The sequence below is a fragment of the Juglans regia genome, chromosome 6, assembly GCF_001411555.2.
Source record: "Juglans regia cultivar Chandler chromosome 6, Walnut 2.0, whole genome shotgun sequence".
Taxonomy (NCBI): Eukaryota; Viridiplantae; Streptophyta; class Magnoliopsida; order Fagales; family Juglandaceae; genus Juglans; species Juglans regia.
This window is the reverse complement of record NC_049906.1, coordinates 23023823-23038753: the sequence shown is the minus strand read 5'-3', so window position 1 is coordinate 23038753 and position 14931 is coordinate 23023823. Positions and strand designations below refer to the sequence as shown.

General features: G+C 38.7%; 3 protein-coding genes across 4 annotated transcripts; 1 reads left to right on the top strand and 2 right to left on the bottom strand.

The window, feature by feature from the left end:
- Positions 1 to 2403: 2403 nt before the first annotated feature.
- Positions 2404 to 3465, bottom strand: LOC118348645. Its single transcript, XM_035690703.1, has one exon. The coding sequence runs from the start codon at positions 3463 to 3465 to the stop codon at positions 2404 to 2406; it is 1062 nt and encodes a 353-aa protein (XP_035546596.1).
- A 692-nt stretch (positions 3466 to 4157) lies between these two features.
- On the bottom strand, positions 4158 to 8383 carry LOC108998364 (UPF0678 fatty acid-binding protein-like protein At1g79260). Of its 2 annotated transcripts, XM_018974904.2 has the most exons (4): positions 7920 to 8383; positions 6775 to 6843; positions 4683 to 4826; positions 4158 to 4567 (listed from the first exon to the last, which is right to left on the bottom strand). In XM_018974904.2, exons 1-3 carry the CDS (start codon positions 8235 to 8237, stop codon positions 4707 to 4709), a joined length of 507 nt encoding a protein of 168 aa, XP_018830449.2. In that variant the 5' UTR covers positions 8238 to 8383; the 3' UTR covers positions 4158 to 4567; positions 4683 to 4706. The 2 variants fall into 2 exon arrangements, with proteins under 2 accessions (XP_018830449.2, XP_018830451.1); XM_018974906.2 differs by lacking the exon at positions 6775 to 6843.
- A 1321-nt stretch (positions 8384 to 9704) lies between these two features.
- Positions 9705 to 13855, top strand: LOC108998308 (serine/threonine-protein kinase RHS3-like). The gene is made up of 4 exons (XM_018974830.2): positions 9705 to 9998; positions 10598 to 10674; positions 10859 to 11676; positions 12707 to 13855. The coding sequence occupies exons 2-4, from the start codon at positions 10636 to 10638 to the stop codon at positions 13572 to 13574; spliced, it is 1725 nt and encodes a 574-aa protein (XP_018830375.1). The 5' UTR covers positions 9705 to 9998; positions 10598 to 10635; the 3' UTR covers positions 13575 to 13855.
- Positions 13856 to 14931: the final 1076 nt, after the last annotated feature.

Here is a 14931-nt window from a genome sequence, read left to right as displayed (position 1 = left end):
TGAAGCTGATTCATACAAAGAAATGATGTTATGTAGCCTGTTCCATTCCTGCAACTGTGCTTTACAAAAAACCAGACTATCATCTGCAAAAAAGAGGTGGTTAATAGACAAAGAGCCTCTAGTAATTGGGAAGCCAGATATTAGTCCCTTTTGTTCAGATTGATTCAGTGCATAAGTGAGAACTTCTGAGCATAGAATGAACAGGTATGGTGAGAGTAGATCTCCTTGACGAATACCCCTCGAGGGCTTGAATGAAGGCTGAGGTGAACCATTGAGAAGAATAGAATAAGAAACCGTGCTAATGCACTGCATGACCAGCTCAATCCACTCCTTCACAAACCCCATCCTTTGAAGCACTTGCTGTACAAAAGACCATTCTAGCCTATCATATGCCTTGCTCATATCTAGCTTAAGTGCCATGAAACCTTCTTTGTGATTCTTTCTTATGTTCTGCATTGAATGCATTAGTTCATATGCCACGATTGTGTTATCAGAGATCATCCTTCCTGGAACAAAGGCACTTTGGGTGTCTGAGATTAGAAGAGGTAGAATGGATTTAAGCCTATTTGCCATAACCTTTGCAATGAGTTTGTAGAAAACATTGCAAAGGCTTATGGGCCTATAGTCTGAAACAAGCAAAGGGAGTTTCTTCTTGGGGATAAGGGTGATAAAAGTATGGTTGATTGATTGGAAATTTGACTTGGTATTAAGGAATTCTAGAGCAGCAGCAACCACATCATCACCAACAATATGCCAGTGGTTTTGGAAGAAAATAGCAGGGAATCCATCTGGTCTTGAGGAGCCCAGAGGATTCATATGAAAAATGGCTAACTCAATCTCCTCTCTAGAGTAAGCTTTTGTTAGGAAAGAATTCATCTCTTGTGTGATCGTTGGTCTGAAGTTTTCCAATAGAGAATCAGGGCTTGTAGGGTTGGAGGTAGTAAAGAGATCTCTAAAAGCTGATTGGAATTCACATCCAATCTCATCCGGATTTGTCAAGTTCTGTCCCAGACCAGTTTGGAGTTTTTGTATCAAATTTTTCTGTTTTCTAATCGATGCACATTTGTGAAAAAATTTGGTGTTCCTATCACCATCTTTAAGCCATTTCTGTTTGGCTTTTGCCTCTACTTAAGGTCCATTGCCTCTAAAGACACATCCAATTCCTTCTGAACAATTGGAATCTGGTCATTATCCATCCCAGAATTGGAAGCTTGCAAAGATCTCAATAGTTCAGTTTTGGTATCTAGGTCTTGTTGATGAGAATTTCTAATCAAAGTATACCACTCTCTCAATTGGAATCTGCATCTCTCAAGTCCCCTTCTAGTGACCTCTGCCTTGGAACCCGATTGTAGTGAGCCTTGCCAAGCCCTTTTAATCACCAACTCACATTCCTCCTGCTTGGCCCACGAAGCTTCATATCTAAAAACTCTTTTGTTTCTGATAAAAGAGGGAGTAAATGAGGAATTGGATATGAGAAGAGGGTTGTGATCAGAACAAATGGTAGGTAGGATGGAAACTGAATTAGAATCAAAAAGGTCATGCCATGCACTGTTTGCTAATCCTCTATCCAATCTTTCTTTTGTGAAGTTAGGACCCTCACTGTTATTGCACCAGGTAAAAAGGGATCCCTCAAAGCCCATATCACCAAGTCCACAGTAGGCAAGGGTCTGTCTGAATGCTTCCATCTGATTAAAAGGTCTGGGAGGGCCACCTCTCTTTTCACCATGGGAAGTAATCTCATTAAAGTCTCCCATGCACAGCCAGGGAGTATCTGGGTTCACTTTTATTAGTCTTAGAAGGTTCCAACTTTCTTTTCTTTTTGCAGTAATAGATTGACTATAAAAACCAGTGATAATGAAAGATTTTCCATCATTTTCCATTTGAACTCTGAGAGATATATGGCTAAGGGAGTAAGACAAAAGATTGGCAGATGTTTCTTGTTTCCAGAAAAAAGCTAGGCTACCACTTCGACCTATGCAATCCACTATGAAACTACACTCAAATCCTAGCTTGTTTCTGATGAACTCCATTTTTTCTATTTTACATTTTGTTTCTATTAAAAAAATCAAAGATGGGGACTTAACTCTCACCAAAAGGTGGAGTTCTCTAACTGTCCGAGAGTTCCCAAGCCCTCGGCAGTTCCAGCATAAGGTGATCATGGAGATGGGCAGTGCTGTTGAACAGCCACTGCCAAAGTGTGTTTGAGTCTTTTTTATTCTTTTTTTCCTTTTGATGGTTGCATTTCTAGCATAGGGGTTGGACAAGCTTGACACAGCATTCAAACCTGTCTTTCCACATGCTCTTCTTTTCCAGTTTGACAAAAAGGGAGATTTGTTTGTAACTTTTGGTCTAAATGGGAGTACAGAAGAGGAGGACCTACTTGCTAAGTGTCTGCTACGAGGGTCATATTGGTGTCCATACACAACGAGTCTGATTGCCTGTTGGAAAGTGAGGTCCTGACATCTCCAACTGGTGACCCCTCAAGACAAGTTGGGGTTGTTTTTTTTTTACTGTTGACACAAGGTCTTCACCTTCACTGTTCTTTTCCAATGTAGAGTTTGGATGCACAGGATCACACGGGTCTAATGGCGAGAAATCAGCTGACTTTTGAGATAAATTATTCCCGCCAAAATCAGATTCTTGATCATCGGAGTTGGCCTGTCGACCATTGCCTGTGGTCTTCCCCTCTGGACTGTTAGAATGTGTTTTGTAGTGATTTGGATTTTGAGGTGGATCAGCTCTAAGCCAGGGGCCATATTGAAGTGGTGACTTAGTATGAGTACTACCATCTGAGAAATGTCTTGAACATCTATGATGTGTGTGCAAAACTATCCCACAATAGTAACAAAATGAAGGTAGTTTTTCGTATTTAAAAGGTATCCAGGAGCGAGCATCTCCTACATTAATAACACAACCTCTTGTCAAAGGTTTAGAGAGGTCAATCATCACCTTCACACGTAAGACTTCCCCCCATGCTCTTCCTTTTTCATCAACATCCACCATGATGACCTTACCTGCACTGGTCCCGAGCTTCTCACTTGTTCTTTTGTTCATCGTAGCAAAAGGGAGATCCTGGAGTTGGAGCCAAAAAGGTTCCAGAGAAAAGTCGATGTCTTTTAAGGCTAACCTGCCTTTGCATTCCTGAATACAGATTAGGTTTCTGTCGAAAGACCAAGGACGACCAGTTAACACCCTGGTTCTCACGGTGGAGTTGTGAAATTCGAGAAGGAACTTGTTTCTTCCTAAATCTTTGAAAGTAATCCCACCTTCACCATTCCATAGCCTAGTCATTGTTGCTTTGAAGGCTCCTTTATTCACTTCTCTGTCTGCAGCTACCAGTGCAACAAGGCATGAGTTGCTAATATCATGAGAAAACGTAATTTCCTCTTCCTTTAGGTAGTATTCTTGTTGTTCCTCTTCCGTAAGCTTGAGGCTCTTACAATGATGAGAAATCTCCTCCTCCATGAGTGTAAGATCAACTGAGACAAAACCAACCTCTATGTATCGAGGAGATACCAGAGACAGAACTCTATGTTCCTAGGAAGCATAGAGATAAAACCCCATCTGCTCAAGAGAGAGGGGACTCTTGCTGAAACCCTAGTTGACAACCAAACCCTACGTTCACAAATATCATTTCTCTTCTTTTATACATGCCTAGAAGAAATTGGACTACTATGCTGGCTAGAAGGCCCTTCAAAACTACCTATAGATGAACCTCCATGTATCTATCTGCACGATTTGGCTTTTCTCAAGGATATCAACTTTAGGCTACGTTTGAGTAGTGATGTGTCTCAAATGATTTTGAATGTAAAAAAGTGGTAAAAAAATAATAATAAAATATTAAATAGTAGTAAAAAATAAGTACTAAAATATTAAATAGCGATCTCACTCCACTACCCAAACACAACCCTTAAGAGTTAAACTTTGTTTTAACTACTTCTGAATGCTATAATGTAATGTTCATTTTAGGACAAGTTCAGCAGGGTTGCAACTTGTCAAGGCAAAATCGTTGCAATAAAAAATAAATAAATAATAAAAATAAAAAAGAGAGGAAAAACTCAGCACCACTGAGTTACCCAACGGATTAGAAGGTAGCTTCTTGTGCTTTTGAAAAACAGAAACACTCCTCACTAAGCCGAGAAAAGAAGCACCAAACGGAGCCTTAACTGAACTTTGCTTATTTATATAGAGATGCGTGCAGCTAGAGCGCTATAAGCAACAGTTGCTCTCTCTCTCTCTCTCTCTCTCTATGGTGGACTTGGACCATGGGAGCCATGAACTTGGGATAACAGACTGTATGTTGGCTAGAAGCCTAGAACCAGGGACGATACAGCCACTGGAGGAAATCCCTAATACCTGAAAGGTGAACTGGGAATTCCAGGCGTGCTAAAAACCAGGTTCAGAGATCAGAGAGAGAGAGAGAGAGAACAATGTCCAAAGCTATATGAAATAATTCTTGGCAGGTCTTGGTAGAAACAAGGAACCACTTATAGATATACATTGTGAATTACAAGATCAGATTCTGTTAAAGACTGGGTTCATAGAAGTTATAAGCTCCAGCTCCTACCTGAAATACCAGCCAAGCACTAATCCATCAGTGTCAGTTTAAGAAAGATGTAGCTGCATCAAACAACTGCGGAGGTTGTCCAATAGGATTCGATTTTGATGCTGATTTTATTCACCTTGCTTTTCGTAACACCACTGGGTCATAATTTCTTGAGTGAGGCTCTTAGATGTGGTTGAAGACTGGTAGAATTTGTAGCCATCTCAACCTCATAAGATAGATCTCCACCAATCAACCGAAAAACTCGGGTTATCTCTTTCACCTGTAGCAGAAAAGGAAGCAATGGGGATTACTTTACTCCACATTTTCAGCAGAGGGGCAGGAGATTTTTCTTGCCAAAGCGTCAAGCAGCATTAATAATATAAATTAACCACTAGTAATAATGTAAGTTCTCAGCAAATGAAAAAATGGATATTAATCCAATGACACGAGGAGTCAAGGACATAGATATTACATGGTATTAGTCTTAGAATTAGGATGCCAGAGTTTTCAAACCTCTATTTCCAAAACTGGGGCACTTTTTTGCTTCATCTATCTTTTAGTATGACGCTAAATATGTTCAAAATGCCACCTGGTAATACCTTCCTCATGTTCTCTTGATCCATTGATCTTCCCAGTGTTCTCTCAGTCTCTTTTGTAAATGGATTTCATTTCTTCATAAACAATAAAAAAAAAAAAGTTCAATTCCAAATCCGGTTTACAAAATGTATATGTACACTTGCATTTGCTCGGCCCAAATAACCCTTTCAACTCGTAGGAAGCCGCTACTCTTACCAGTCCCATCAAAAGCTTTTCAGGTCCATAAGCCATCCTCATAAAATAATCATCTTAATAAAAGTTATCATCAATGCCCCCCCCGTATACATAATGGTGAAAATGGAACACCATGTCCAAGTCTAAAAACTCAGAACGGGAAAAGTTGTTGAAAAGGCAAGGTCACGCCATTTTGGAAGCAAAGGTAAAGAGGTTAGTGCAACCAGTTGAACTCTAGCAATATGCAAAATTAATCTTATGGCAAAGCCAATACGATGCCAGTGAACACAGCTCAGCAGTAACAATAGCATCCAGTTTTAAATGTCAACTCTACTTATTTACTAAGAAAAGATTGCCTTCTACTACTAATTCAAATATCAAATTCCGAAGACCAGGCACCAAACACACAGAATGAGCGGACGGATAGTGAGCACAAAGGAAAGATCCCTGGCTTCTAGAAGAAGGCCCGGAAACACCATCAATGGAAGGGATTATTGAAGGGACTGCCACCCTAACGCATACAGAAAAATTAACCTCGTTTGTTTTCACAAATGAGATGAGATGAGTTGAGATAAAAGGAGAAAGTTGAATAAAATATTGTTAGAATATATTCTTTTAATATTATTTTTGTTTTGAGATTTGAAAAAGTTGAATTGTTTATTTTATTTTGTGTGGGAATTTGAGAAAGTTGTAACGATTTGATTAGATGAGATGAGAATGGTAGTGAAAACAAACCTACTACTTAACCAGAAAAGCACCATCTAGAATGACTTGCATAAAATCTACCTTGATTTTCACTCATTATAGTGTTCACAGAAACCCATGGGTTTGCAAGAGGTACTAGTACAATCACCTTCTAAATCAAAATCCAAAATGATGAGCACCTGTCTCAATGAGGACAAACCTCAAATGAACTGTTGCTGCACCTCAAAGCTGTTGGATGCAAGAAATATTCAAAAATAAAACTCAAATCCACATTTTTGAGGTATAGTCCATCTCAAGGTCAAGAGGAAGAGTTTTAATTTCTCACCAGAGCACCATCTTCACAGCTTTTGCAATGCATAGTATGAGTACATAAATCTGAAGCTATCTAGCTATTTCCTTATCATATAAAGTGGCTTTTGGCTGGAGTGAGAGGGGAGAGTGAAGATGACACTGAAGTCAGTTATCTTCAAGGGTACACAACCAATTACCAAGAGAAAAAGAAAAAGAAAAAGCAGACTGCTAATACAGCTCATTTTTCACCATTTATACACATATCCCCTCAACCGACAATGAATTTATAAGCCCAGCATTCTGAAGGTGGAACAACAGGGTTTTCATAGAGTTCTTAAGTAGTTTTGGAGAGAGCTCATTCATTTAGCAGGAAATTAAAATAATAGGATATTTTTCATATGCCCACGTAAATCAGAAACCTGTTGCAAAATAGTATACTACAATTACCAGAATTAAATTACCTTAGAGGCATTGCCCACAAGTTCACTTTGAAGCTTTATGACTTTCTCTTCTGTGTTGTATGTCCCTTTCTGGAGTGGAGATCATATGGTTACCACATCCAGCCAAACACACCAGGATATAAAAAAGGGGCAGAAAAAGCAGTTGTATAAACAAAATTGAAAACCATTGCTTTCGAACCAAGCAGCATAGAAGCTTTCCAAGTAAAAACTTTACTATTAGCGTGTTCACGATTGGATTGGGTTCTGCATAAGATTAATGAGATTCAGCATATCATGGGGCTCTCACATGGAGGATGTGAAGACCAATTTAAAGCACTACTCACTAAGATGCTAAGGGTGGTAGCTCAAGTCGTGGGAAGACTAAAGGGAGGGCATCATGAAGACGTTCTCGTATAGGGTGTTTCGGGCAAAGTATTAGTCTTTCGGTAAACAAGGGGTTGGGGTTGGGGAGGTGTGTTTTTATTCCAATTTGGGCTTGGTGTATTTTGGGTAGTTTTTCATGGGCTTTTTGGGTCTCTAGGAGCTCTAGTATGGGCTAGGTGTTTTTTTGTATACGTCCAGTATACTTGGTTACTCCTATTGATATATATAATATTTTTACCTATAAAAAAAGAAAAAAAGAACTTTACTAGTAAATGCAAAGGCGCATCCCAAGTACACAGATTAAGAGCGACACACCTAATCGAATACTTCATACTACGTATCTGAATTTGTTATTGATGTTAATTTAGAGTTCAAGATCATTTAGGCTTAAACCAAACATTAAAAAATAGCAGAAAAAGGCTAATCTTGACTCCTTATCAATGATTAGTAACAACTAATGTCAGGTGAAACATAATAAAATATCAATGCTCACTAACTTATCAAAAAAAAAATATATATCAATGTTCACTAACAAAAATTATTAGCTTTAAAGATGGACGTCTGTTTTCCTAAATACAAGTTTAGATAAGCATTTCAATGCATCAGGGCTCACAACTAGATGGGCAATTCATGAACATGCTATCGGTATTGTAAATTATCACGGATTCGACTCGACAAGTACTACATAAAAGGAATTTATCAGTAATTTGAGAAACATATATCACATACGATGAAACGGGGATGCTGAAAATATGATAAATGAATTAGAGGGACCAAAGTACCAGGACTTCAGCAAGACCAGTGCTTTGCGCAATGACAACTTCGATGGAACCGTCGGGTTTGGGGCGCCAGAATCCGCTCTCCGCGTGCATAGGTTCCCCGGAGTTGAGTTTCCAAGTCTTCTGGGTGTAAGCAATGACGGGCCTGGAAGAATGGTGGGTGAAACGGAGCTCTTCGCCGTAGGAGAAAGAATTGATGGTGGGAAAGCCACCCTCTCCTTGGCCTTTCCATGTCCCCAGCAGGTACGATATGGGTTCTATTCCCGGGTGCACGGCCGCTGCATCTGCCGGCTGTACCGGCGGTTGTGAAATATTCTCCATTTTCTCACCTTCGGAATTTAAGCTATTCTAAGCTATCGTGGAGTCAGACCAGTTGGATGCTAATTGCTAGCAATCCTACTCCCTGCCTTCCCCCTGATGATTTGGGCTTAACGTTTATTTCAAAGCGAATGGAAACCTTTACTGGCGTGAAGTCCAACACAGTCAAACTCAAATTTACATATTTCATTCCTTTTCTGTTTTGTGGATATAATGTTGAACGGAATATAATTACATGAATTAATTGTTAATATGAGATCTATAAGTGATGTGCTATAAGATTATGACAATATTAAATGTTATAAGGTCTATATGATGCGTTTAAGCTGGGTCATCAAATTAAATCAATAAATTAGAAATTATTTTAATCGAATTTATTTAATTTTTTGAAAATATTTAAAATTTAAATTTCAAATTTTAAAATCTTCGTTATTTCAATGTCTAACAAGTTAGCATATATGATTATGTATGTAAGGTGATTTTTTCCTTCATAGATCCTAGAAGTAAATTCACGAAGAACCATAAGGAAGGCTAGTTTGAGGGCCCAACCGAGCCCTACGACCCTCCGTTAAAGGGAGTCAATGGGCCCTTAGCACGGCATTCAGCCCACGGGCATAACCCACCCATAAATTAACTCTGTAGAGGGAAAAGTGGATGGTCAGGATAGAAGGGACTTGCCGCCCTAACACCACCTTAATGACAAGCTACCCTCTAGAATCTGCACTGGTAGGAAGGTAGGAAGGTAGGAAATATGAAAAACCCGTAATTCTCTGGCAACAGGTATGGGAAAGCTTAAAGAAAAATGTTTTTGGATAAAGTAAGTCAGGGAGTCACGCCGTATTAATGAATTATGATCAAACGAACAGTAAACAGAACATGGGCCCTTCAAAGTCAAGGATGAGTTGTCCTATTCAAAAAATCTAGTAAAAAAGTCGATCTCTATGCACAAAAAGCTTTCTAATTCTTTTAAATTTACGTATAAACTATTAAAGAGATATATTAACTTTAACATCGAGACTCCCCGACCACCACCAAGACCTTCATTCTCCGTGTTTGTTTAAAGTGTGTAAATAACAATCTAAATATTTGAATTTTTGAAACTTGGCTCAAAAGCGTGCGAAATACGACGTTGACAATAGATATAAAATTGTAAGTATAAATTTTCTCAAAGATAGATTTTCCGGTCCATGAATAACTTGTAGCTAGGATTCCTAGCCTAGGAAGTTAATTTATGGTCGGACCAATAGTTGGAAAGTAAAGACATACGAGTGAGGCCACGTTTTATTTGGGAGGATTAAACGCCTATCCAATCCGTCTTCATAGCTGACCGTTTCTCCCCTCTCTCTGTCTCTCTCTTCTCAGTAGAACACACATTGTTTTGATATTTCTCTGTTTCTTTTATATAATAATGTATAATATATATATATATATGATGCTATAAATATGGAAATTTCTCGTTTTAGTTCTGTTATCATTCTCTCTAATTTGTTCCACAAATTTCTCTCTACAATTGTCACTCCACCTGATGAAGGGTGGTGCTTCAATCTTGAACCAGCTCATTCTCCATACCCAGAAAACCACTTCCCTCCCAACCACTTCTTTCTTTCTCTTTTTTTCCTCCCTTTCCCTGCAATTTCTGCCTCTCATTTTCCTCTCCCAAGTCCCAAGAAAATCATTTCACTCGTTCTGAGATTCAGGGGAAATGCAATAAAATTCTCAGGAAGACACACCACGCTGTTCATTGCTGCCATTTTTGAATTCCTGGTTCGTTCTGCATTCCGCCCAGTATTTTTTACATGGGTCCATGCTAATTCTGCTTTTTAATTGACTTTTCCCTTTCTTTTTTCTTTTTTCCTTCCCCTGACATTATCTATTTCATTTTTTTTTCGAGTAATCGATTCCCAAATCACAATTGTATATATTATTTTATCTTCCATCTTTGACCTTTGTGATTGTGATGTTTGTGCTGTGTCACATTCCATTACGTGCCCAGCACGTACTCACTCACATATGTTGATTTTGCTTTGCCTCAGATGCTTATTTACATTGCCATGCATGAGAAATGCTTCCAAAGAATGTACTATTTGATAGTTTTTGTTATGGAATCGTTTGTTTGGCATGTTTTGAATGTTTATTCTCTTCGTCAATGCAAAATTTCACACATGCATGATCCTAAGTGAATGTTATGGATATATTTATCGAATCACTTGAGCTTGTGATTCGTTTAAATGGAGGGTATAGTTGTTAAGCCCAATCTACCTTTACACGACCAAAGACCACATGATCATGTGATCTGTTACAGATTTTTATTTTTGCATTTTATTTGTCGGAGGATTAATTCATGTTCACACCAATCTGGCCAGGATTACCTGTTGATCGGTGCTGCTGTGTTGCCCCATAAATGTCATCAAATCCCATCAAAAGGCCAGACTCATCTGAGGTAATTGCTTCTTCCATATACCTGTTCGCATTCATGCAACATCATACGATTCACGAAAAGATTCTGAGACCATATGTATATATATATATGTATGTATGTATGATTGTATGCATGCATGTATTTCTGTTTGTGAAGATTGATGCGTTCATCATGATATAAACAAATGTTTCATTTGCTACTGCAGATGAGCTACGTTTCATCAGAAAAAGCACCATGTCAACCCACAAAGATGAATGATTGTGTAAAAAATGGTGCTGATTCAGTTGATGATCAACTGACTCGCGCCAAAAAAGTGGATCAAGGAGCAAATATGTCTGTCGATTCATCTAAAAGTTCAGCATGTAAAGCTGTACATAAGGATCCAATCTCCAAAAGGAAACCAAATTTGACAATTACCCCTCCATATGATTCTAGAAGAATGGACCCAGCTATCAAGTCTGTGTCTGATTCTAATAACTACAACCAAGTCTCAAGCCCAAGGATGTCTCCAAATTCTGAACTCCCTACAACTTCAACAGGTGGTGTAAAGAATACAAGTTTCTTCTCCAACTTTGGCCACGGGAGTGGAAGTAGCTCTCGTAGTGACAGTTTAGAGAGCTCGCCCACACCCCTCAGGCCGCACACTGGTGGTGATGTGCGATGGGATGCCATTAACACTGTTTCTAAGGGTTTCTCTCTAGGTCTTAGCCATTTTCGGCTTCTCAAGCGCATTGGATATGGAGATATTGGGAGTGTTTATCTTGTTGAACTTAAAGGAACTACGGCCTACTTTGCGATGAAAGTCATGGACAAGGCCTCCCTTGTGAGTAGAAACAAGCTTCTTCGAGCACAGACAGAAAGGGAGATACTTGGACTTCTTGACCACCCATTTTTGCCCACCCTATACTCTTACTTTGAAACTGATAAATACTACTGCCTTGTCATGGAGTTCTGTAGTGGAGGTAATCTTCATTCTCTACGGCAGAAACAACCTAACAAGTATTTTACTGAGGAAGCTGCACGGTAAGTACCTTTCCATCTACCTATAATTATTGTTTTTATCTTGTGATTATCATTCAAGTATATCTTTCTACAATAAATATTATTAAATTTATATTGAGTGTTTGATTTCTTCATGTCTGAATTTAGCAAAGGGCTTTGATAACCAGAAATGGTAAATATGATGGTACTATTTGAAAAAGAATCAGAGAGAGGGAGTATGTGTTTTCCTTGGTTGCTTAAGAGACCATATAATTGAATTATCAAAGTGTAATCTTTTAAAGTACTTAACAAATCTTCCTCAACATGGATCCTCTGTTTCAATGGAAATTGAAAGAATGGAAGGTTCTGCCTAATATATATAAAGCAGTCCATCAATTCTTTCGACAACTTCGAAGACTACACAAATTTTTATTTTATAATATATCAGATAAATTGTGTTAAAGTTTAACAAATTAACATGACAAAATGCTCATCTTTCGATACGGGTATATGAACTTAAGAATTTAATGGTTGGTCATCACCTCTTTCCTACACCTTGTCTTACAACATCAAAGCTAGAAGATTATACAAATGTCTTCTTTGAGTCCTGGGAAAGAACTAGTAATAGCATGCTTTTTACGTATTATTCGAATACCAAATGCAAAGGATCCTTGATTATTCTAGGAACATTTGAAGGAACCTTTGTTGCACTCTATATCTACGCTGATTTTATAGCTTACATGTCTAATTCAGTGTCATTATTTAAAAGCTCACTTTGTTTCAACTATTTGAACTTAAAGTAGATAAAAACAAAGTAGATGTCATGAGGAGATTGGAGATTATATACTCTTGGAAATGAACATTTACTGGTATAAAGGGTCTGTGACTGAAAACTTGGCTATAATTTCTATCAACACCTTCCCTTTTCTATATAAATATAGATCAAAGTTTTCTTCTCCACTATCAATATATATCTAAATAATTTATGTTTTGCTTACTGAATTGAGTTTCTTTTACAAATTTAAGAAACTGAGAGCATATAGATTTCCTTGGCTCTTTGCTCTTTTAACAGGTTTTATGCATCAGAGGTGTTGTTAGCACTTGAGTATCTGCACATGCTAGGTATTGTTTACAGGGATTTGAAGCCAGAAAATGTCCTAGTGAGAGAAGAGGGTCATATCATGCTTTCAGATTTCGATTTATCCCTGCGTTGCTCTGTGAGCCCAACACTTGTCAAGTCTTCAACTATCAACGTAAGCAATGGTGGAATTACTGGTGTTGGAGGAATTTTGGATGATGAATTTGCAGTGCATGGCTGTATGCAGCCATCGACTTTTCTTCCACGCATTTTACCGAGTAAAAAGAATCGTAAATCAAAATCGGATTTCGGGTTCTTTGATGGAGGCTCCCTCCCTGAACTCATGGCAGAGCCAACAAATGTGCGCTCAATGTCATTTGTTGGGACACATGAATATCTAGCACCGGAGATCATCCGTGGAGAGGGTCATGGAAGTGCAGTAGATTGGTGGACATTTGGCATCTTCTTATACGAACTGTTGCATGGGACAACTCCCTTCAAAGGCTCAGGCAATCGTGCCACACTCTTCAATGTTGTAGGCCAGCCACTGAGATTTCCTGAAACTCCACGTGTGAGTTTCGTGGCTCGTGATCTTATACGAGGACTTTTGGTGAAAGAACCACATAACAGGATCGCATACAAAAGGGGTGCTACAGAAATCAAACAACACCCTTTTTTTGAGGGAGTGAACTGGGCCCTGGTAAGAAGTGCAATGCCTCCCCACATTCCTGATCTTGTAGAATTCTCACAGTATGGCAGCAAAGAGGCAAGCATGGCAGAGAAGAAGATGGCAGAGATTGGAGGTGACAAAGACAACACTAGTTTTAACGATCCTTCTTACATAGATTTTGAGTACTTCTAGAAATAACAGAGCAAAACACAAAAAGAAGCCTGATGAGACATTTGTTGAGGTTGTGTTGAAGATCGAAGAAGACATTCTTCTATCTATTTGTTTCTTAGGTGAAGACGAATAAATATTTATATATATATTTATATATGTATGTATGTACATGTAGGGATGGAAACTTCCTCTAGAAGTTTTGTTTTCAATTCTTTGTTCACCTGTATAATTTGTTTATTAAGGTTGACGTTCTGGATTTTGTCAATATAATTTGTCAATATATTCAAGGTGATTTGAGGTCATATTCAGCTTTAAAGATAAAAAGCTAAGCTCATATAATTTGTAAATAATGCTAGCATTCAATAAAAAAATTCAAGATAATTATAATTGAAAATTGCTAGAGGGGACATTTAGACCCCTAGGCTTCGAGCCCATCTCTAAGACCAAGCCCACCCGTAAGTTCAGGAAGACTTGTTGATGGCTTAAGGCTAAGAGCCCTATAGATAGAGGACTCGTAACCATAATTACGGATAAGATAACTCTGAAGAACTGGGGAGGTTTCCCTCAGTTCGACGAGGTCTTCCTCATCTAGAACTGAACGCCACGAATACCCATCAAAGGAAGTGGGTTGACAGGCGAGAGAAGATTCAGGTTTCTATTTGGAGGATTTCTTGGTAGGGCTGCGAATAGCCATTAAGAATGTCTTGAAGAAAGGAGATGCAAGGAAAACAGATAGGAGTGCAAGGGAATCCAAAGAAAAGAGCATAGGGGAATACAAAGGAAGATGAGGAAGACAAAAGAGCAAAGAAGGGTAAATAAAGTGGTAACAGGAGGTGAAACAATGTGTGAAGCATACCCAAGAAAGGTAATCATGAGGATCCTTGGGAATTCGGAAGGTTTGGCTACGCCGACAGTTACAGTTCTTTTTGAAACTCATTAAATGAGCGGGAACAGTTATGGCTGACGTAAGCCACGTCTTTCCTAAAGTAGAAAGGGTGGAAGCTTGTACACGTCATTTAACACAGGTTACTGTCAAAAGAAGGAAAAGAGTGAATCAATATGAACAGACTAGTGGAGTAAGTAACCAATAAAAGAAAGAAAGAAAAGCATGATTGTTTAATTTTCCATGTACCACGTGCCAGCACAAAGGAAATTAGCGGGGTAACTGGAGGGGACATTTAAACCCCTAGGCTTCGAGCTCATCTCTAAGGCTAAGCCCAACCGTAAGTCCAGGAAGACTTGTTGATGGCTTAAGGCTAAGTGCCCTACAGATAGAGGACTCGCAACCATAATTACGGATAAGATAACCCTGAAGAACTGGGGATGAGGCCCAGGACTGGATATAAATATCCTGAGTGAGATAACTCCTACAAAACAT

Bases quoted from the DNA above. Each gene is read 5' to 3' on its own strand.
- LOC108998364 (XM_018974904.2), bottom strand. From the start codon at position 8,237: ATGGAGAATATTTCACAACCGCCGGTACAGCCGGCAGATGCAGCGGCC. The intron at 6,844-7,919 runs GTACTTTGGTCC...TCTCCACTCCAG, and splicing joins CTGGTCTTGCTGAAGTCCTG to AAAGGGACATACAACACAGA. The intron at 4,827-6,774 runs GTAATTTAATTC...TTTCTGCTACAG, and splicing joins TTGTGGGCAATGCCTCTAAG to GTGAAAGAGATAACCCGAGT.
- LOC108998308 (XM_018974830.2), top strand. From the start codon at position 10,636: ATGTCATCAAATCCCATCAAAAGGCCAGACTCATCTGAG. The intron at 10,675-10,858 runs GTAATTGCTTCT...TTGCTACTGCAG, and splicing joins AAAGGCCAGACTCATCTGAG to ATGAGCTACGTTTCATCAGA. The intron at 11,677-12,706 runs GTAAGTACCTTT...CTCTTTTAACAG, and splicing joins TTTACTGAGGAAGCTGCACG to GTTTTATGCATCAGAGGTGT.
- LOC118348645 (XM_035690703.1), bottom strand. From the start codon at position 3,465: ATGGAGGAGGAGATTTCTCATCATTGTAAGAGCCTCAAGCTTACGGAA.